Source organism: Corvus moneduloides, chromosome Z, assembly GCF_009650955.1.
Source record: "Corvus moneduloides isolate bCorMon1 chromosome Z, bCorMon1.pri, whole genome shotgun sequence".
NCBI lineage: Eukaryota > Metazoa > Chordata > Aves > Passeriformes > Corvidae > Corvus > Corvus moneduloides.
In genome coordinates, this window is record NC_045511.1 from 1,333,635 (window position 1) to 1,356,264 (window position 22,630).

Consider the following 22,630-nt stretch of genomic DNA (forward strand, 5'->3'; position numbering starts at 1 on the left):
ACATTGTTTATTCAGCACAGCGTGCAAGGGGGACGTTCCCTCTAATCAACCCGTCAAGGGGTAGAAAGTTACATCTGTTATACAGTAAAATTCACCTGAACGCGCCCGCTTACTGTGTAGTCTCCGCCCACGTTATACACATTTATTTGGGTGATGTAATCTTAACGCGTGGCTTGAAACAGCTTTTTTCCTTTACTAAGCAAACTCCTCTTGTACAAGTAATTTCATATAAATTACACTTTGAAAGGCGAGGAAAAAACTGACATCAAGGACAGCGGGAGGGTGAGGAGGGGAAAGACAGGAACGCTGAGGGGAGCGGGAAGGGCGGAAGGTGGGGGAGTGCTGAAGGAAGCGGCGCAGAAAGGGCCGGAGCGGGAAAGGAAGGCGGGATCGCGGTGGAGAGCGGGAAGGAAGGGCGGAAGGCGGGATCGCTGAGCGGAGCAGGGCGGGAAGGAAGCGGGATTTCTGAGGGGCGCGGACAGGGAGCCGGGCGGGAAGGGAAGGCGGGATCTCTGAGGAGAGCCGGGTGCGAAGGGAAGCGAGATCGCTGACGGGAGCGGGAAGGAAGGGCGGACGGCGGAATTGCTGGGGGAAGCCTGGTGAGAAGGGAGCAGGGATCGCTGAAGGCAGCGGGAAGGGAAGGCAGGATCGCTGAGGGCAGCCGGGCGGGATCTCTGAGACAGCGCCGACAGGCGCCCGCTCCGGTTCTACCCCTGAGGGCTTTACTCCCCTCACGGAATTGTGATAGCACCGACCAAGAACCGCCACACCACTTATTACTTGGTTGTATAAATTCAGTTTATTTCAGCATTTAACAGAAGACAAAGCTCTCAATAAAAATTCCGTTTTCAACGTACACATGGTCATGCTGGTGTGTCTCCTATAGGACTCTGTCACTAGTTGCTTTCCTTTTTCTCTTGGGGTAGGCATGGGGATAATTAAACAGCTTACACTGACCGCAAACTAATTTTTTTTCTAATTAGCTACAAATATAAAGGTTTATTTTGTTAAGGACAGGCTGTTTATCTCTCCAAGGAAGGAATGAGCAGAATCTCTGCTGCTTTTCCACAATTCCCTGGTACATGAAAGCTCACAGTTCTCTCCGTTCTCTATCCCCAGAATCCTGAAGAGCTTATAAACAGATTAACACACAAATGAGTTAAAGAAGGACTGTGTTAAAGCAGGGATGCAATCTAAGGAGTAAGTGACTGTGTCCAGCAGAATTAAGGAGAACAGAAAATGTGTGAAAGCCATGCTACAGCAGGTTATTGAAATTGCTTTGTATTAGAATGCGTATTTTTAAGGTTTTCACAGAGAAAACACAATCAGGGTGGAAATGTGGCACTAATTCCCCAAGGCAAACCATAGAAAAAGGAGAAAGAAAATGTTCAAAAGCCCTGCTTCATAAGGAGCATTTAATGTCAATAATTAAGAGATTAAAAACAAATCAAAGAGAGTTTTGAGCCCAAAAGCTCAAAACCTGGGCTTTTTCATGTCTGCTAGCTTCTCCAAACAGCTACACAAATGCTTGTCCCAGACTTTAAACATGGGGTTGTCTTGCACTAACAACCGCTGCAATTCTGTAATTCTGTAAACAGAATTGCAACATACAGCTGTAAGAAAGAAGGGGGAAAAACCCCCAAACTGCACAATCAGATATAGCAAAAACATACTACAGATCCCCGTGCCTATGAAAAATACTTAAACCTGGCATTCAGAAGTTTCTTTTGCTGTTTAAACCACGTCATAGGAATGACAGGTTTGTGCAGACAACTGAAACCCCTCCTGCGGCCTCCACCAGTTTATTGATTAAAAAATAAAGTTTCTGCTGTGTGTATTTGGGGCAGAGGAAAGAAGGGCAGAAGAAAGTTTCTTTCTGGAGCGTACTACACCACCCAGTGCTACCTGAAGTCACAAGTCCAAACTTAGCATAACGTTTCAGAAAGCTGTGGTATGGTCACAAGTCAATTGCGTCATCAGGAAGCAAGACTGTTCTTCTCAGTTTATTAAGCAAACACCCCTGAGTAAAGAGGCTGATACCCACTTTCTTCTTTCTTGCAAGTAAGCACACAGACACTCAGCATGCCGAAGAACTGGAAGAGAGGGAGTGCACAAGAGACTTAGTCCTGCTGGATTTCTGTAAGCCATCACACTAAACACCTACATATCAGATGACTTCATCGCATGAAAAAAACTCACTTAAAATACGTCTGTTATTTTTGCATACCAATTCCCAGTAATAGTTCCAGCCTGAGTGTCTCCTCTCTGGTTTGTCCCATTAATTAATAAATTTGTATTAATTACTAGTTATCTTGCCATGGGGAGAATTTCAGTGAAAAGCTGGGATTATTCTGGAATGAGTTCTCCAAAATATTTAAGCATGCCTTTGAACAAGGAGTGATAGGGATGGCTTCCCAGTGCCAGAGGGCAGGGCTGGATGGGATATTGGGAAGGAATTGCTGTCTGGGAGGGTGGGCAGGCCCTGGCCCAGGGTGCCCAGAGCAGCTGTGGCTGCCCCTGGATCCCTGGCAGTGTCCAAGGCCAGGCTGGACAGGGCTTGGAACAGCCTGGGACAGTGGATGGTGTCCCTGCCCATGGCAGGGGGTGGGAAGGGATGAGCTTTAAGCTCCCTTCCCACCCAAACCATCCTGGGATTCTGTGACTCTAAGACAAAATGGATTCCCCTTTGAATTTCCATCCCAAATCCCCTACTATCTTTTGAATCCCTCCCATCATCGTTAAGCAGATGAAATGGAGACAGTTGGAAAAACACCAGTGAGGAACATAGGACTGAGTCTACTTCAGAGGCAGAAGAAAGCTGTAGGAAACAGGACAGTGAAGAGGAAAAAGACCCAGGATCCAAGGGCAAACAGTACTATTTTCATGAGGGAAGAGACAGGAGCATTTACCTTTACGATGGCAAACCCCAGGATCACAAGCATGGCATAGCCAATGACGCTCTGCAGCCCAGCCTCCAGCCCCTGTGCACAGCCCTGCCAAGAAAGAGAGAGGTAAAAACATGCTAAAAGGTGTTCACCCAGCTGAAAGTTTTTATTATTTCCCCTCAAATCTCCCAAGGAAGCAGGCCCTGGTAAGGCCTGTCTAACCAGCACTGCAGACCTGAGGAACTCAATTCTTGGCTTCCAGGCCTGATGGCTTATTTCCTCCTGCATGAGGAGAGGCACTGACAAACTGCAACTCACTGACATTTGCTGTGTCTGAGTTTCCTCTAGCTCAGGTCGCTTAAACTAAGTGCCAAAACTCAGAGCCGGAAGGCCATCAATGGTATCTATAAAAGTCAACTTAGGGGCTTATGCCCCAGACTGGAGAACCTGGTATGGAGTTAATAGAATCACAGAATGGTTTGGGTTGGAAGGGACTTGAAAGATCATTCAGTTCCACCACCTGCCATAGGCAGGGACACCTTCCACCATCCCAGGTTGCTCCAAGCCCTGTCCAGCCTGGTTTTGAACGCTTCCAGGGATGGGCAGCCACAGCTCCTGTGGGCAACCTGTGCCTGGGTCTCACCATCCTCGTATCTGATCTACACTGACCTTCTTTTAGCTTAAAACCATCACCCCTTGTACTGTTGCAACAGGCCCTGCTAAAATGTTTGACCTCATCTTCCTTACAGGCAGCCTTTAGGCACTGCCAGTGGCTCCGAGGTCTCCCTAGAGTGTTCTGCCGGTGAACACCCCCAGCTCTCCCAGCCTGGCTCCAGAGCAGAGGGGCTCCAGCGCTTGGAGCATCTTCATCCTCCAGATTCAGCATGATCAATCCTACATGAGTCTTCCCTGCTCCACATCTGTTTAAACAGCTACAGCTATGGGCATATCCCTAAACTCTGCCAGACGTGCTTCCGTCCACAGTTCCACCTGGCTGCAAATGAACACAGCCCAGCTGTGAAACCAAGCCCCTCATCCTCACCCGTGTGTTGAGTTTCTGTGGCTGATCCAGATGCCCTGTACAGTTCTTCACCTCTTGCTGGCAGCAGCTGAGGGGAACACTGTTGTTCCCAGTGGAATTAAACCACTGGGTGGTCGTCCAGTCACTGTAGTTCTTTACCCCGCAGCAGAGAAGCTACCAAACACAGGACAGTTACACAGCGGTTACTGTTACATAATATAATATATATGTATTACTAGTTACATAATATGTATAGATATTATACATGTTCATGTATGCGAATGCTCATGCTGAGTTAAACCTCTCTTAGGCATAGTGGGACAGAGGTCCCACTAGTTTGCAGCAGATTTACAAGCAGCGGTGCTTCAGGAAAACAATCACAGATGTAATAAATCAACCTCCTTCACACATTATTACACCCTTCTTAGTTTATTCTCCGTGAAAGCTCCAATATGAAGGTGACAAGTTGCAGGGTAGAGTCTTCCATCATCTCGCTATTTTATGGTGCAGTGTTCCCAGCAGCAATTATTCATATGTACTTGTTTGCTCTGATGCAAATGTCACTCCTGTTAACCAGATCCCTCACTACACGAACTTCACACTTGGAGCCTGAACACACCAGCTCTGCAAGTACGGCGCACCCTCAGCTGCCTTGGAGAATCAGATGCTAAACCCAGAGCCAGGTTCCAGGATACAGCCCCACTCATCCCTTTCCCTCCTTTCCCAGCCTAAATTCCTTGTTTAGGACCCAACTGTTCTTTTCCAAACAATGCTTAAATGTTTTGTTACCTGTTCTTGCAAGTAATCCACAACTTTAGACTCTGAGTTTTTCCCATCATACTTCTCAAAGACTGAGCGCATCGTACTTTGCACATCAGTTTTTACCTGTTTAGATAGGGAAAAACAATGCAGATGGTTTTAATGTGAGAGCTGAAAATTTTATCTGGTGGAAACTGCGAAGTATCTGTATCCCAACTATGTGGGAGGGGGGATAAAAAAGTTTTAAAAAATCAAAATCACACAAAATTCAGGTTGCGTTTAACTGGAATCACGTTCCTGGGTAGAAGCTTGCCTCCCCTGATGGAAAAGCCCTCCGTTGGGAGCATCAACAACTGTTTAATTCAACTCAGAGACTGTTGTGATGCCTGCCAGGCACTTTATGTATTCACTGTGTTCCCAACAAAGACATACCCTTTCCCATTTGCTCTGCAGGTTGCAGGACAGGGGATGAAGTAAAAAAAAACCCAGATAAATTGGAATGATCAAAAAATGTGAGATGTATTCTTTACTTTTAGGTTGGGACACAGATACCAATTCTTTGCTTACCTTTTCCCTGTAAACAAATCCCAGTACAAAAGCGGACACTTCTGCAATGAAGATAACCAGGATAATGGCCAAGAACTGAAAATAAAAGAGAGAGACTGTAAGAGAGAATCCCACAGTATTTGAATTCAATTGCACAATACACTTCACCTAAATTTACATCAGTAAATGATCATTACCTCCTATTGCCTCTCCTATCAAAAGTTCCCAGAACAATTTAGAACAGAAGAAGCTGTGGGTGCCTCACCCCTGGAACTGTTCGTGGCCAGGTTGGACATGGTTTGGAGCAACCTGGTCTAGTGGAAGCTGTCCGTCCCCATGGAAAAGGAGTTGGAATCAGATGAGCTTTAAAGTCCCTTCCAACCCAAACCTTTCTGGAATTATTGCTCATGGCTGGGACAATGACTGTGGCTCCATAGGCTCGTGCCTGATCCTGAACACTGCCACGACATGACCTGTGTGAAGAGCCTATGAAACACTTCACAAGGTGGATGTCAAAGGGGAGAGTGCACACATAAACCAGCAGCTAAGTTAGGTACATTGTGCACTGCTTGTGGAGCTCACATTGCCTTCAGGGCATGACTTGGGGCATGAAGTTACTCTAAGTGAACCTTTCTGGATTTTTAAAAATAATTCTATGAGAAGTCGAGGCATGCTTTCAGCAGTCAGAGGACTGAAGTCAGCAGAAAAACAGATATACATCTGGTTTGCTTGCTTAGAAACTTGTATTTCCTCCTGTTCCTTCACCACCTCACTCCTCAAAACTTGCTGCTTCCCACACTCACCTTCATCAAGCCAGGTGAGGCAGAGCATGAGACTGTCGATAGCAGGGGATGTTTGCACAAGGCAGTGCCACTGACAATCCAGCCTGCGGCTCACTCACCATGAACCAGAGCACCACAGCAGTACATGACTCGAACGAACCAGCAGTGCTTCAGCAGTGTGTATCACAATGACCTTTTACTTTCTGTTTCACACCCCCGAGGTCCAGCCTAGCACCTTCCCTGCCAGGGGGAGGCAGACGATGCACACGGACGTGCCACTCACCAGCCCCAGGCCGACCCGAGACTCGCGGAAGGTGGCACAGCAGCCGATCATCCCGATGATGAACATCACCACGGCCACGCAAATGATGATCACGGCCGGCAGCAGGGCGTACTTGTCCTGCAGAAAGCTGTCGTAGCTCTTGTAGGTGTTGATGACGTACGCCCCAACATAGCTGAGGCCTGCAGCTGCTGCCTGAAATGCAGTAAGGAAAGTGATTAGCAGTTATTTATTAAGCCTCTGACCTGGAAACTAATCGTGGATTGTTTTCTAATAGTGGTTTTGGAAATAATGGCTACAGTGTGCAAAGAGATAGAAGAAAAACATGCTGCATCTGAAACTATTACCTAATCCAGCTGCGCATTCAAACTTGAACACAGAGAAGACAGAATTCACTTGATCACTCCCCTCCTAATAAGGCACCAGTGGAGCCGAGCTGAAAGGCTGGAGTCTACAGAGCTACATCAGTGTCTCCGCAGAATGCCAAGCTCACACTGCCTACCCAGGAATCACCTACATCCCACCCAAGGCTGCATTTGCAGGAATCAGATCACCACAGGGACGAGTTGTTGGTTTGGGGCTTTTTTTTTTTTTTTTTTGAGAAAAAACTCATCCGTTGCACTCTCACAACAGCGTTAACCACTAAGGCAGGCACAAATGTACCTAGTCTAAGTAAAACAGAGTCCCTCCTTTTCCTGGAGGAAACCGATTTCTGCAATAATCTATTTATAATCTAAAATAATCTCTCTCCCAGAAGGATGTTTCGCCGATTGAGGCCAACGTACAGTGCACCAGTGACAGTTGTCCTGGAGACCAAAGGCTTTTATCCACTGGACTGGGTACAGCCCTGGAAACACCACCAAAAGACTCAGCCATGCCCTGCCAAACCTCACCGATGGCATAAAAAAACTCTCTCAAGACTCAGGATGGCTCATCCACCCTTTGTAATCTTGCAGCACAAGTAAAATGAAACACCCTCTGTATTCACATTCTGGAAACTTGAGGGAAACCAGCCGGTTTGTTCTGAGCAGGTCACAGCAGGATTTCATCAGGCAGCCTGGAGCAGTTCATTACTTCCCCAGCACTGTATGTTTTAATTAAATCAAACACTCCTCATGCTGGAGCTAGGACTTGCTAATTCCTTTACCTTGTTTGGCTCTTTCCCCTCCAGCCAGGTCTGCTGCCTGCCCTGCAATTACCTCCAAGTGCAGGAACATCCTTTGTTTCAGACAGCTCCCGTCCCATAATCTTGCATTCCTGGATGCTGTCTGTACCTCAGAATTACTGGGGTCAGAAGCACCAAGTGAGGAAGCCAGAGACATTTAGCATATGCCACACAAGATTCTGCTGTGCTGGGGCTCAGATATAGCAGGTCCTCTTCAAAGTGGGGTATCAGGAAAAGGAATAGGATCCCCAGTTCTCAACAGGTTGTTTGTTTTTCCTCTCCACAGGCACTGGGTTTTCAGATAGTGCTAGTAATTAAAGCATTTCCTAAAGCTTCCTTTCATTTTTCCTCTCATTAAGGAAAATCTCTTTCCTATTTCCCCTCTCTGCAGGTACAGGGTGAGCGTGGCTTTTTCCTGCCACCCCTTGTTAGGCATGCAGGGAAAGGATGAGACCACTTTATCTCAAAGGGCACCACTGCCTTCTCACTTCACCACTGGAGTGGGGTTTTGAGGAGGAGCAACCCTACCTTCTCCTCCAACATATGTTCCTGAGCTGAAAGTAGGACAGGAAAAGTCCTTGGAATGGCAGCAGCACTAAAGGTGGAGGTGGGGATGTCCCACCTCCATCCTCCTTTGCCTTCAGTTGCAAAAAAAGAATGAAGGTGCATGACTCAAAAAGTTTATGCTGTATTTCTGGCCTGGAAGGCTGGATGCATGTGTCTGTCCACCTATTCTCTGTTCTGAAATAGCATCATCTGGGCAAGGACAGTCATGGAGAGCCAAGCAAAGTTCTGCCAGGGCCTCACCACCATCACAGGGAACAATTCCTTCCCAATATCCCATCTCACTCTGCCCTCCAGCAGTGGGAAGCCATTCCCTGTGTCCTGTCCACTCCAGTGTGTGTCCAATGTCACTCTCCACCATGGTGGAAAAACATTCTTCATTTTTCATCCATACTTCATTTTCCATCCATTTCCAGCATGTTCAACACACAGTGCAAAGGAAGCAGCACAGGAAGCTTAAGACCAGCTGTCTGGGGGGAGCTAACAAAAACCTTGCTGCAAGTAAAAGGCTGCCACAAATTAAGAAAAAATAAATAAATGATGAAGCCAGTTCACAGAAGGCCCCTAAAGCCAGGGCCAGCAAAGCTCCACAATAGCAAGACAAAACCAGAAGGTCCAGTGTTAAGTTCAAGGACATCAAATGTAAAGCACTTTCACAGAGGGTTTTACTGCAATACTCGGGATTGCCTCGCTTACAGTAAGAGACAAAACACAACCAGCAAGAAGTCGATTAAAATTTCCAAACTTCTGCTTCCAAGCAGAAAAAGGAAGTGTAATGAAGTGTAGTGGTTTGGTCCAAAATACTCATTACTCATACAAACCCAGAAGTCTTTGGGAAAAGATCTGGCTTAAAGGAAGATGGCATTTTTCCCCACAAACAGATGCTGCACTTCACCCATGGTTTTTAATTCAGTGGGAAGAATCCTGAAGAGCAGGGTCACTCAGGAACAGAAGGCATCACAGCTAACGATCTCTTCCCTGATTTGTTTTTGCAGGTGAGTCCCAGAGGCAAGTTTTGAAAGCAAAGATGAAAAGTATTTCAGAATATTTTTAAATCAGAACTCTTCCCTTACACCTTTCCAGAATTTAAAGCAAATTCTAAATCTGGTGGAAGGATTTTTTCACCCCAACAATACAAAACCTACAGTCCACTCCTAGATCTGAGATTAAGATATACTAAGATGTACTTCTCTAGAAGTACCAGTCCTTTGCATTGCAAAAGTTGGATCTCAAAGTATGTCTGATTAGGTTTCTGTTGGATCTCAAGAAAAAAACAATCTCACAAAGGCCAGTTTGAGCGATTACTTTTGAGGGGGAATAGATCAAATACCTCGTTTTTCACAATTAGTCAACCACCTTCTCAAACCCATGTAAATTAAATACAAGGATGTTAGGATTATGCCAAGAAATTCACACTACAAATGGTTATTGCTCTTCACACTTTCTGTCAGTGTCCTGCTTGGCAGCTTACTGTCAGCCAAGTCATGCCCATCAGGCTCACGCAGTGCAGGGGTGAGCGCTGGCTCAGTGCAGCTGGCACAAACCCCAGCACAGGCAGCCATATGGCAGAACCACCTCCCCTGGGCCTCCAACGGCAAGCACAACACCCACACCTGACCCTGTTCTCCCCAAGCAGCTCTAGCTGACTCACCAGGGCTCCAGGAAACTGCTGGTGTTTCTTTACAATGCTGATGACTTCCTTAAGACAAGATGACGAGATGAGGCCAAAGGGAATTTTGCAAGAAAACCCCTTTTCACGGCTGGGCAACAGAGCTGCAGCCACCTCTGCTGCCTCACCCAACACACCTCGCACCCTTCAAGGACCTAAGGCCAGAATCACTCAACTTTTCAAATCCCACGCCCTTGACAGAAAGCAGAGAAACTACTTGAGCGTGAAAAGTGAACTCCTTGGGGCTGAGTGAGAAGACAGCCAAGCTGTGACAGACACCAGATTTTCCCAGGCTGAGGTTTGGGCAGGGCCTGGGCTCACCAAGCTCTTCCACGTTTAGCTGAGCCAGCTGAGCCAGGGGAGCAGGTGCACACAGTACATACACAACAAGGGGGGACTCTCTCCGTCGCGTAACGCACACACAGCACCCTGAATATTCAATCCTGCCCGTGGAACAGAAGCCTGGGCTGTCTCACTGACGCACAACAGGACAGCTGTTCTAACACTAATTTTATGTATATTTTAAAATACAGCAAGCCTTTTACTTTGTGTTCCACAGTTTTTACACACTGGTGACCATAAGCCCCTGCCCTTTTCGGGAGGCTTACAGCCATGCAGATACTTCACGCCACCTAATCAGCATCACAGCCATAGAAGGGGCTGCTTAAAGCTTCCTCTATCACTGTTCTGAACTAGATGCAAATTTTTTATTTATATCTATCTATATTTTTTTTTTCCTATCGCTGAGGCAGAACAGGTGCTTTTCCACCTTTACTTCTCTGTTTTCATAAGCCAGCCTTATGTGACGGCTGAGAACAGAGGTTTGTGTTTGTTTGCAGTTATCAGCACAGGCTTCTCTGTCCCCTGCCAAACCCACAAAAGGTACAGCAAAGGAGCTAAACTATCAACTATGAAATTATATGGCAGTGTCTGCTGGTTGGAGGTTTTGGGGTAGTTTTTAAAAGGTTTCTCCCAGCAGCATCCTCCCATTTCAGAGTGTCAATTCTATGACTTGGTCTGTTACTGTAAACTGGTGTAAGACTTCCTTTTCAAAAGGCTGGGCAATTAAAAATACAGAGTAACAAAGCTGTACTGTTAAAAGGAGAAGCTTAAGAACAGGGTGAATTCCAAATTCACCCCATGTGTCCAGCACGATGCAGCCTCTATTCAGTAAAAAATGGAAGCTATGAGACTCAAAGACATTTCTCCTTTGTCAAATGGGGCTTTCCCAGGGCCAGCACTAATACCCATCACAGCACAAAAAACTCAGGCTGGCTGGACTTTGTACCCTATCATTAACTTTTTATGGGCAAAGACAGGTAAGATAAACAATACCATTTTTCCTGACACAGTAAGAGCAGTTGTCTTCTGCAGCAAACTACTGCAAATACATACTGGAAGAACTATGAATATCCACACAAACCTTTTCTGAACAACTCCCACCCAATTTGTCATTAGACAGCCAGCTCACAGAGCTGCCTGAGTTAATTCTAAGGCTCAAATCCCACTTTTTTCACCAGTGTCTTTGCACAGTCAGGGCACCTCACCCAATGCAACACCCGATGCTGGTGTTTTGCCTTCCCATCCAACACCTGTGTTCACTGGGATGCTATCACCTTCTCAGTAGTTTCAATCTGCCACAGGACAGAGTGGGACATGTCACCTTCAATTATTACTTTCCCAATTACAATTATTACTCCTGTGCTGCCCCCCATGTCCCTCATATCTAGAATCAGCCCCCAGCAACACCGGTCGCAGTTACAGCTGCTCATCCTCTCCTTAACACAGAAGATACTCCATATCTTTGTTTGTTCTTTGTTGGGTTTTTTTTTCTGTGTACAAGAAGTGTTTTTGATTTACCTTGACAGGTAAATCCTCTGCTCGAAAGGTTTTGCACATTTCCTCCATAAATACTGTATTTTATTACCCAACAGCCAGCTTGCATGGCAAGGGGAATCACTTTCTGGCTCCCTTGCTGATTTATTGTACTACAAGATTTATTCTTCCCATTCACTACCAGAGTTTCAAGTCTTCCCTGGCTGCTGCACTACTCCATTCCTACGGAGACAACAGGTTTCCTAGTGACTTCATGGGAAAAGAAAGGCACTGAGCACTCTTGAGAAAGCCTTCCTCACTTAATGCTCATTTTAACCAGTTTAAAACTCCCCTTAGCCCACATGGACCAGGCACTCACCAGCTCTGAGGGTCTCCCTTGGCCCGAGGCAAAGCTGGTTTCTCCCAGCAACGAGAGTGACCCCAGCTCAGCACCTCCCATCCCACGTGCACAATTTTCTCTCCCTTTTCCCATCCTGGGTTTAAAACTCTGCCAGCTGGAAGGGACCTCCTGGCTCCAGTTACCATTTCCTACCCTGCTTATGCTATTAATTTCTCCAAAGATAAATCAAGTATGGCCACATTTGTGTTCTCAGGTTTCCTCCAGGACAGCCTGTGACAGTGCTTGGTCACTCTCACAGTGAAAAAGGGTTTCTGATGTTCAGAGGGACCATCCTGTGCTTCAGCTTGTGCTCACTGGTCCTGCCACTGGGCACCACTGAGGAGAGCTCAAACAGCATCACCTGGGCAGCCACAGTCAGAGAGGAGCAAGCAAAGCTGCTTCTCTGAGCACCCTGTGCCAGGGCCTGCCCACCCTCCCAGACAGCAATTCCTTCCCAAGATCCCATCCAGCCCTGCCCTCTGGCACTGGGAAGCCATTCCCTGGCTCCTGTCCCTCCAGGCCTTGGCCCCAGTCCCTCTGCAGCTCTCCTGGAGCCCCTTTAGGCGCTGCCAGGGGCTCTGAGCTCTCCCTGGAGCCTTCTCTTGTGCAGCTGAACACCCCCAGCTGTCCCAGCCTGGCTGCAGAGCAGAGGGGCTCCAGCCCTGGAGCATCTCGGTGGCCTCCTCTGGACTGGCTGCAGCAGCTCCAGGTCCTTGTGCTGTTGTTCCCCAGGGCTGGGGCAGGACGGGGTCTCCTGGTAGTACACAAACTTGCTGTGTTCCCTCAGATCCTTGCGTCATGAAAGCACTGATTTACAAAATAATAAAAAAATACTGAACTCAGCAAGCTGGCTTTGGACTGGAGCAAAAAGCACCAGAGGTGTGAGCTCCTACCAGGCAGCCCTTGATTCCAGCAGCACCAACAGCCCCAGGAGAGAATTCCTGCTGATCTCATGCCAGTTACTACCACCAAACTAAAACCTTCAAATCACAGTTTCCTCACGTGAGCTACACAGGTGGGACAGAACCAAGACATCTGCTCTGAGCCAACTTACACCAAGCTACAGCAGACTCTTCAAAGTATGTTACACCTAAATATTCAGCTGTGATGTACAACTGCAGGGCATGTTTCAGCCTGCCTTCTAAACACACCTCAGGGCTGCTTGCTGGGTATGGCTGGAAGCGCTTGCTTTTTCCTTTCCTTTCTCAAATGAAAACAATGAGCAGCTGCCAAAAGGCTCTGAAAACCTATGTCTCTGTTTCAGGAGGAAAAAAACCCCAAACCTAAACAAACGTTTTCTTGCAGTTTTTACATGCTGCAAAAACACACACTCAGAGGGGATTCTGGGTGTAGTGGGCTTGTTTTCAAGTTATATTATGTAAATGTTCGCCTAAAGAGTTGTTTTAGCACGTCTTCTTCTGTTCCCCAAGCCTAATTCCAAGGTTATTTTCCCATCCCTAAAAGCCAGCGCATACCCCACAGAGCATAAATGGTGGGATGCAGTGCAAAGCAAGGAATCCTGCCCCAATTCCTACAACTTCTAATGCTTAAACCCCTGCCTTGGGGCCAGGGTGCTGCTGTTAATCACAATCACAGAACTCTGTGCACCTCTGAGGCAACAGGACCACGAGGAGGAGAAAGCAGAACTCCCATTTTCACTCGTATTCTAAATACACAGACTGCAGGGCATGAGCTTGCAGTGAACGTAACTTCAGCTGAGCATGGATTGATTTATCAGCCAGTGCCAGGCTGTTTTGGATCTGAGCAGCCTGTTAGGACACAAAACACCCTGTAGTTCAATATTTGCCTTTGGAACCACCCCAATTTCTCAATCAGCTGTTCCAGGCTCAGACACCAGACCAAGTCCCTGCACCAGACCAAGGTGCACCTAAATCACAGAAGAGCTAATCCTAAATCTTGCTAAACAAGTAACAAAATAGGACCACTCAAGCAGTTGTAATTACCAGATGCACTTCCACAACATGGAATCACAGAAATCCAGAACGGTTTGTGCTGGAAAGATCTGTAAACCTCATCAAACTCTACTCCCTGCCATGGGCAGGGACACCTTCCACTATCCCAGCCTGCTCCAAGCCCCATCCAGAGCCTTGGGCACTCCAGGGATCCAGGGGCAGCCACAGCTGTGCCAGGGCCTCAACAAACTCACAGGAACAATTCCTTCCAGTATCTACCCTAAATTGCCCCTCTTTTCAGTGTGAAGCCATTCCCCTTCTCCCGTCACTACAGCTCCTGATGAAGAATCCCTCTCTGGTTTCCTCGTAGCCCCTGTCAGACACTGGAAGGCTGTCACATGGTCTCCACACAACTTCCTCCTCTCCAGGCTGATCACCCCCAGCCTGTCAACATCAGACCTCTGGATTTGGAGACCTGCACACTGCGAGACTTTTGAAGAGATCAAAGTGCCTGTAGGGATGGATACACAGCCCGGCCATCCAGCGGGTCCATTCATAGCCACAGGGACCGCTGGGGACAGTCTGACTCAGCCTGTTCCTCCGAATCCCCATCACTGTCCCAACACTTCCCCTGTGCTGACCACACAGCACCAGCATCTTCATTTTAATGCAGCCCGTGAGGCCCCTGCACAATACAGCAAAGCCCATTTTCCTGGACGTCAGTTCAGTTCTGCTTCCTGATTTTGGGCAGAATAGTTTTAAACAAGGAGGAACTTCACCCTTTGGAAGGCATACTCAAGAGGATCACACCAAAGTGCCCAGCCCCATCCTGTGACCACTCTGCCTCATGCGCCTGCTCTTCTCTCACCATTCAGAAACGAGTTACAAATCACAGAATCACAGAATGGCTGGGGTTGGAAGGGACCTTAAAAATCACCCTAGTTCCAACCCAAAACAAACCCACCACTTTCCCCTCTCCACCCAACACTCCTTATGCTGGGTCAAGATGTGCCCCAGACCTCCCTTCCTCGTTGCCCCCCATCAGTTCCATCAGAGGAGCAGAAACAAGGAGTCTGGACTGAAGTCTGGTCCTGAGCCCTCCCAGGAGTGGATGAATGACCCCATTTTCACTTGCTGGATGTGTTAAAAGAAAATAAAATCAATACAGCTCTTGGTTAAGCAGCTTTTTCGGACAGTACTGTGAGTCAGGCAACCCCGGGGCATTGTTCCCCTGTAGAGGGGAGAGCTTCCACAGCTCTCCCATCTCCCTGTCAGAGCCGCCTGTCTCCCACTGTCCTGTAAAGCAGGCAGCTACAGGCAGGCTTTGCCTAAGAAAAGAGGCAAGAAAGGTGAGAAACAGGCCACAAACACCCAGACCTCTCTAATGACTCCTTGGAGAATACCGCCACCCTTCAAAGGAAGGTGTTTCTAGCTCCAATAATCTTCAACATAATCTTTGCTATTTGCTACATTGTTCATTAAAAATGATTAAGAATTTCCCTTCTCACTGGGTTTTTTAATTTTTTTTTTTTAAATTATCCAGATTTCTCTCTGACTGAGGCTTCAGAGTAAGCATTCCCAGACTACCCATCACTGGCATGAGTGATTTCAAATTATTTATACATAAAGGAATTTTTCTTGTGGGTAAGTTTATACCTCCAAATTACTACAAATTATTTAACGTGAACCACAGCAATATTCTGATTCCTTGAGCAACCTGGTCTAGTGGAAGGTGTTCCTGCCCATGGGAGGGGGCTGGAACTGGTTGACTCTTAAGGTTCCCTCCAACCCAAACCATTCTGGGATTTTATGATTATTCTATGCTACTAATGCCCTGAAATGCATTTGATTCACGCTTCTTGGAAATTCACAGGTCACAAATCCAAAAGTATTTGCAAAAACTACCTGATGTAGTGTGTCAGGGAAGGTGGAGAAGGGAAACGGGGAAAGACAAGCTTTGAAGCACTGAGACATTCTCCACAAGGACTCAGTGAGAAGGCAAAGCCCCTCTCTATTCTCCAGTCAATGAATGACTTTCGCAGCCATCTGGACTCTTCCCTGTCAGAGGGGTACAGCCCTGGCACAGGGTGCCCAGAGCAGCTGTAGCTGCCCCTGGATCCCTGGCAGTGTCCAAGGCCAGGCTGGACATTGGGGCTTGGAGCAGCCTGGGACAGTGGAAGGTGTCCCTGCCCTTGGCAGGGGTGGGATTAATGACTCTTAAGGGTCCCTTTCATTCTGGGATTCTGGGTCTTCTGTGCAGTTAAATCCCAGTACAGAAACTGCAGCTCACACCTCCTGGTATCAGGGCTGCAAAACCCAGCTGGGTCTTCTGAAGAGTCAATGAACAGCCTGTAATCAGCTCCAGAGCACCCCGCTGCGTGTGGGGGCAGAGGGAATCAGCTGGGAAATACAAGCCTGGCTTCACTGCTGGCAGGTAGAGAGAGCACATCCTGCCAGGGATCAGTGCTGCTCCTGCCCTTCTTGTCAGCAGATCAAATGCTGCTCTCAAATCCCCTGGTCCTGCTAAAGCCCCCCATGCAGTAACTTACCCTTATGCTCCTCCCTGCTGCTGGCCTAGTGAAGCAAGCCTGGGGAAGCACGCACCTCTGCTTAAAAGTGAATGGGAAATCTGGGCCAACAGGATTTTCACTGCAGAAACACCTAAGGTAGCCCTTGGGTGGTGAATTAAGAGTATCTTGAGTTGGAGGGGACCTACAAGGATGACTGAAATCCAGTTCCTAGACCGCAGGACCACCACTGGATGCCAAACCCCCTCTGAAGGCAGAGACCTGTTTAGTGACAACGAAGCGGAAGGCGAGCAGGGGCAAGGTGCTGGATGCTTTGAGGTTAAAAGCAACCTGGGAAGGTGTTTACTGCACTTTATACAGAAACATTGGAGCACGAAGCTTCTGTCTAGTTTTAAGATTCTCAGTTTCTTCCCTTGGACCAGCAGGTGAATCCCAGCATTTCACCTCTCTCCTTCAGAAAGAGCATCACCACATCCCACCCAGCCCACTCCCCTCAAAAGACATTACCAAGAACATCATGGTCTGGTCTGACCTTCCCTCTCCCTCTTTTAGGTCCCATGAGATAAACCTGCCTCCCCAGTCTTCACCTAGAGCAGGCCAATACCCACTTACCAAAACAACCACACACTCGCACCTAATTAGTAGGTGCTAAAGGGCAGAACCGAGGTGGGAAGAACTCCCACAGCTTGAAGCACCATCTGTGGTAATTGTACAATTAAAAATCTTTAATTACTGACTTTTTTGGGGGAGTTATGCATAGATCCCCCACCAGAAGAACGACCCGCACATACGATGCTGAGCCTGGTGCTTTGGAGAAAAGCTGTCTTTTCACCTCATTTAGGAAGCCCCGATTTGTCATCCTGCAAGATCTGACTTTCTTCACTCTGCATGATAACAATCAGAAATCCAAGAGAGGATTTTTTGCCTTTTTAGGATATTCTTAAGTAATAACTTCTGTCAAAGAATCACATCTGCACCATCTGCTGACTACGCAGGTGGTGAATTATTTTCCATAATCACTTCCAAGCTGGGAAAGATCTGCAGCATGCAACGTCTGGACATGAATTACTCCTTGGAGAAAGGCCCTAATGTTCTTTGCAAATCCTGTGTTTTCACAATCATCTAGAGCCGTGCACTTACAGAGCCCTAGCTGTTAGAAATGTTCTGAAGGAGCACAAAAGAATCGGTCCCTCCATCTCCACCCTCCTAAAACCAGAATTCCAGGTTCTGCAGTTCTGCTGCTGGAATGTGATTACCACACATAAGGGTGGCAGCAGCATCTGAATGCCACAGGTACTGCACTGCACTGCTCTTACTAGGATAAAAAACAACCCAAACGGCCGGTCTGGGTCACCCCAAATTCAGAGGCCACAGACATGCAGAAGGATAGTTACTGACAGTCCATGGATGCAGATGATGTATCACAATTAGAGAGTTCCCCTACAGCAGAAGAAAAGGCACCAGAGACATTTCTAGGAGGACACGAAGCTGTTGTTTCATTTTTAAAAAGCCAAGCAACGATGCTAGCCTGAGCTACACCTGATCTGAGGCTCAGGGGCTTTCCACATACAAACACTGGGATGCTGCAATGTTTCTCTGTGGCTACTTCAAAAAACTAATCACCACAAACCAAGCAAACACTTTGAGATCGTGCTATCTGGTGTGGAGCAGTGACTTGGCCTGCAGCTCCATTTGTTCCAGTGGCTCAGGAGTTACATGGAGCACATGCAGCAATAAATTGTGCCGAGACTCCACAAAGGAGGCACAAAGACGGAGGGGACGCACTCCTCACCACAGCCAGCAGCAAGTCATGTTTTCACAAAACGGCACCACACCCCACGAGGCCCCAGGGATTAATTCAAGCAGTATTCCTTCTTTTGCTTTATTTTTTCTCTCCCCACGTAGCTTCTCTCTTTGGGAAAACTCTGATTCTTCTCTTTGGGAAGAGCCCTCAGCAGCCTCCCCCGTTACACCCAGAGCAAGGCGCGCTGCTATGCTGAGCCCCAACCGGGGCCGAGCAGCTCCAGGCCCTCACTGTCGCCAGCAGGTTGGAAGCATCCCTGGCAAAACCCTGTCTGGAAAACACTCAGATGCTACAAAGCAGCTGTGAACCCCCAAACCACGGCACTGACACACACACGAGGCTTGACAGGGGCCCTTCCCCAACAGCGGCACGTAACTCCCAGGGCTGTCCACGGAGGTGGGGGTTTTCCAAACTTCCACATACGCCGGGGAAGTGCCCGTGTCTGGTCACCAGAATAATCCCCAGCTCTTCTGAACAGCCATGAGCCCTGGGCCCCACTGTCACAAGGCAGCCCAGCCACGCCACGAGCTCCCGATGCCGACACCCTCAAAACAACAGGCGTTAGGCTAAAAAGTATACAAACCACCCTCCTTTTTTCACTTGCTTGTAAATAGTTATTGAGGAAGTGGTTTGGAAGGCCGTAACTGTGCCAAGGACACAGCTGGAACAATGTTCTCAGCTGTTTTCCTCCCCAAAGATTCCTCGCCCCAGAAGTGGAGCAGAGTCCTTCTACCATGCCCTCGCCATGCGGCTTCCGATCACAAAACGAGGCTGCAGCCTACTTTAACTAAAAAGAATACTAAAAAACAGGGTACATTAAAAACAAGCCACAAAGAAAAAAAAAACCCAACAAAAATAACAAGCTCTGACCCTATTTCTTAGAAACTTAAGCCCCTAAATCTCCTCGTTCTTTAAAAATACGTAATTAGGGGTCGCTACAGAAATGCACGAGTCACCCGCACACAGCTAAGCTCAATGCCCGGCTCGCCGTGGGAAGGACACCCGGGACCAGGGGCATGTCCCACAGCAGCGTGTCCCCCTGCCAGAGCCCCGCCACCCCCCGCGGGACACCCCGCAGCCCCGGTACCCAGAAGGTGAGGCTCAGCAGCAGCAGCACGGTCTTGGAGGTGATGACTCCGCAGTCCATGTCGGCAGCAGCTCTGGGGCCGTGTCACCGCACCGGCCGTGGGTTCCCCGTGGGGCCGCCCCCGGCCCGCCCCTGCCCTGCCCTGCCCTGCCCTGCCCACCCACGGGACGCGTTTCCCCGTGGCCAACCAGGCGGATTTCCAAGAAGGGGGTGGGGAGTGCCGGGAAGAAATGTCAAAGCAAATGATTGTTGACTTCTGCGTGGTTTGGTTTTGGTTTTTAGTTTTTTGGTTTTTTTTTTTTTTTTTTTCCTAAACTTCTGCAAGTTTTCAGCGAAGTTAAACTAAGCCTCCTGAAAGGCTCTGACTGCAGCACGAAGGTTTAGCCAGATTTGCCTTCCAGGACTGCTAACCCACAGCCGTCTCCCTTCATCCAGCCCTCCCCAGCCTGTCTGGTTTGGTCTGTCTGAAGCCTTTCAATCACATGCTCCATGAACAGCAGGAATACATGGATCGGTGGGAATACGTGGCTCAGTGCTGGATTAACACTGGAGTCGATGCCCTGGGCCGATCCCCAGCGTGGGCAGCAGGGCAGGGGGATTCTGCCCCTCTGCCCTGCTCAGGGGAGACCCCACCTGCAGAGCTGCCCTAGCCCTGGGGAACAACAGCACAAGGACCTGGAGCTGCTGCAGCCAGTCCAGAGGAGGCCACCGAGATGCTCCAGGGCTGGAGCCCCTCTGCTCTGCAGCCAGCCTGGGACAGCTGGGGGTGTTCAGCTGCACAAGAGAAGGCTCCAGGGAGAGCTCAGAGCCCCTGGCAGGGCCTAAAGGGGCTCCAGGAGAGCCGCAGAGGGACTGGGGCCAAGGCATGGAGGGACAGGACCCAGGGAATGGCTTCCCAGTGCCAGAGGGCAGGGCTGGATGGGATCTTGGGAAGGAATTGCTGTCTGGGAGGGTGGGCAGGCCCTGGCCCAGGGTGCCCAGAGCAGCTGTGGCTGCCCCTGGATCCCTGGCAGTGCCCAAGGCCAGGCTGGATGGGACCTGGAGCAGCCTGGGGCAGTGGAAGGTGTCCCTGCCCATGGCAGGGATGGAACAAGATGGTGTTTAAGATTCCTTCCGACCCAAACCATTCTGTGATTCTGTGACTCCACAACACAGGTGTGGACACTCAACAGTACATCCCATCCACTGGAATGAGAGGCTGAGCAGCTGCAGGGAGGGGTATTGGAATTCAGTGGCTGCAGAGGGCTGCAAATGTCACTTTATTCCCATCAGCCAAGCCTCGTGCTTTTACAAACAAGCTGGAGGTGCAGGACTGGCAGCCAGGGGTTTGTTTTGCAGAGAAGACCTCTGTCAGCCTGAACTGAGCTGAACCCACCCCTCTGCTGGGCTGCAGGATGCACCGATAACAAGTTTCCTGCCACGGCCCCTTCCTGCCAAAAACTGCTGTGATGAAGTGTCTTCTGGGGGAGATGGGCTTTGGAGGGGATGTGCTGAACCAGCTCTCCAGCAGGAAACCAGGAGAAGGGAGATTATGGACAGCCTCTGCCTGCAGTCCCTGAATTTAAGCTGCAACTGCTTTAAAAGGCAGCATACTGTCTGTGCTGGCTGCTGAAAGAGAAATCCCCATGCAGAAAGTGGGGTGAAGCTGATATCCACACTTAAATTCCTTGGAGAGTAAAGATCAGCACTAAGTCAAAATCTGAGGACTGCTCACAGAGCTCCTCCTACCAGCAAGCCTCTCTTTGCCATCACAATTTCTATTACAGCACTAAATATTAATGGAGTGTAAAATTGTGGAGTATTTTTTAATAAAAAAAAATTAATCAGCATTTTCACTTTTCCTTGTAGTGTGGCAGGCAGACAAAGCAAAAAAAAGACATTCATCGTAGTTTTGTAGGAATGATTGGTAATCTGGGGGAAATAGTTTGAAGGAAAATGAAAGGGCAAAGTCTGATGTTTGATTTAAAATGAAATATTAAGGAATTAAAAAAAAAAAAAACCCCACAACACAAACACCAACCAAACCCCCAGACCCCACCTTTCTTAAATATCCAAATCTTGTTCCCAATTCTGTCACTTGTTAGTTCACTAGTTTAATTAGAAATAAAAGAATGGCAGTTTCACAGTGAGAATGAAGTAGGATCCTTAATGGAAATGTTACCACCTGTATGCTGTTTGTTTCAGAACGAATGTTATTTAAAATCAATGATGGCTGGTTTTTTATTAAAGGTGATCTAGAAAGTAACTTGCCAGAACAAAGATGTGCCCATGCAGACATATCCCAACCACCACAGACAGCCCTGTTTATGATATTCTGCACCACTTTCCACCAAAGTAATACTAAAATCAAGAGAGTCCTGTTGAACATGAGATTTTAAAACAGCAGTAAGCTGGAATTTTCACAGTCAGCTTTGGAAAGGAGCTGGGGAAAAAAGGAAATGAAAACTATCTAACCTGATAACAAAGCCTCAAATGAGGCTGTGTTTCCAGAGCTGCTGTCTGCCATAGGATCTCTTGCCCTGGGTGAATTGGTTGAGTTTGCTGAGTTTCAGTCTGAGATGGCTTTAGGAAACACTGTGGGAAAACAACAGATTTCCCACTGATTTATTTATTGCGTGTTCAGCACCGTGGCTCAATGGTTTGTACTGGAAGCTGTAACATGATAGGAAAAGGATCTTTACATTTCCCCTTATCCACCAGACAACCTCGATGTAAAGATAAAATCCCTTTCTGCATGAGACCACGTATCTGAAAATCTATTTTGTTTTCCTCCTGCTAGACTACACAACTTGTCAGCTCTGATCCTTTCCAGAACTCATTCTGTCCCACTAAGCTTCGTTTTTCTTGAAATGCCTGGAAATGGAGTGTGTTCCCCAAGGGTTGTACTGAAGAGGTCACCACAGCTCTCTGCCTTCCCCTGCAGCGCCCGTGGCCTTGCTGACTCACCTCCAGCTTGTGATCATCTATTTCTGACAAAAGAACTGCTTCCAAGTCAGCTGTTTCCCCTCCACTTCTGATTATTCCTGTCCAGGTGGGCAACCCTGCTGGTGTCATGGAATCCCAGAATCCCAGGACAGTTTGGGTGGGAAGGATCTTAAAGCTCATCCCTATACTACTCTCAGCTTTTATTGTTGGGTTAAACAGTGGTCAGAAGGTTCCTGTCTCATCCAAGAGGTAGAACAACCATCCCTTTTCACCACCCTGCACTGGCACTGAATTACAGCATCTTATCATGGAATGATTTGGGTTGGAAGGGACCTTAAAAGTCATCTTCATCATGGGCAGGGACACCTTCCACTGTCTCAGGCTGCTCCAAGCCCCGTCCAGCCTGGCCTTGGACACTGCCAGGGATCCAGGAGCAGCCACAGCTACTCTGGGCACCCTGTGCCAGGGCCTGCCCACCCTCACAGAC

At 48.2% G+C, this 22,630-nt stretch overlaps 1 protein-coding gene across 1 annotated transcript; it reads right to left on the reverse strand.

Annotated features, from left to right (window-relative positions):
• Positions 1-780: 780 nt before the first annotated feature.
• On the reverse strand, positions 781-19,335 carry LOC116437778 (tetraspanin-36-like). The gene is made up of 7 exons (XM_032095944.1): positions 19,219-19,335; positions 6,277-6,468; positions 5,233-5,307; positions 4,696-4,791; positions 3,928-4,080; positions 2,910-2,993; positions 781-2,093 (listed from the first exon to the last, which is right to left on the reverse strand). The coding sequence occupies exons 1-7, from the start codon at positions 19,276-19,278 to the stop codon at positions 2,007-2,009; spliced, it is 747 nt and encodes a 248-aa protein (XP_031951835.1). The 5' UTR covers positions 19,279-19,335; the 3' UTR covers positions 781-2,006.
• Positions 19,336-22,630: the final 3,295 nt, after the last annotated feature.

What these genes read in the sequence shown, in the direction of transcription:
- LOC116437778 (XM_032095944.1), bottom strand. Translation starts at nt 19,278, where the DNA reads ATGGACTGCGGAGTCATCACCTCCAAGACCGTGCTGCTGCTGCTGAGC. An exon ending in GATTTGTTTACAGGGAAAAG is followed by an intron (nt 4,792 to 5,232) that starts GTAAGCAAAGAA and finishes CTATCTAAACAG; the next exon opens with GTAAAAACTGATGTGCAAAG. An exon ending in CACAGAAACTCAACACACGG is followed by an intron (nt 2,994 to 3,927) that starts GTGAGGATGAGG and finishes CTTTCTTGGCAG; the next exon opens with GGCTGTGCACAGGGGCTGGA.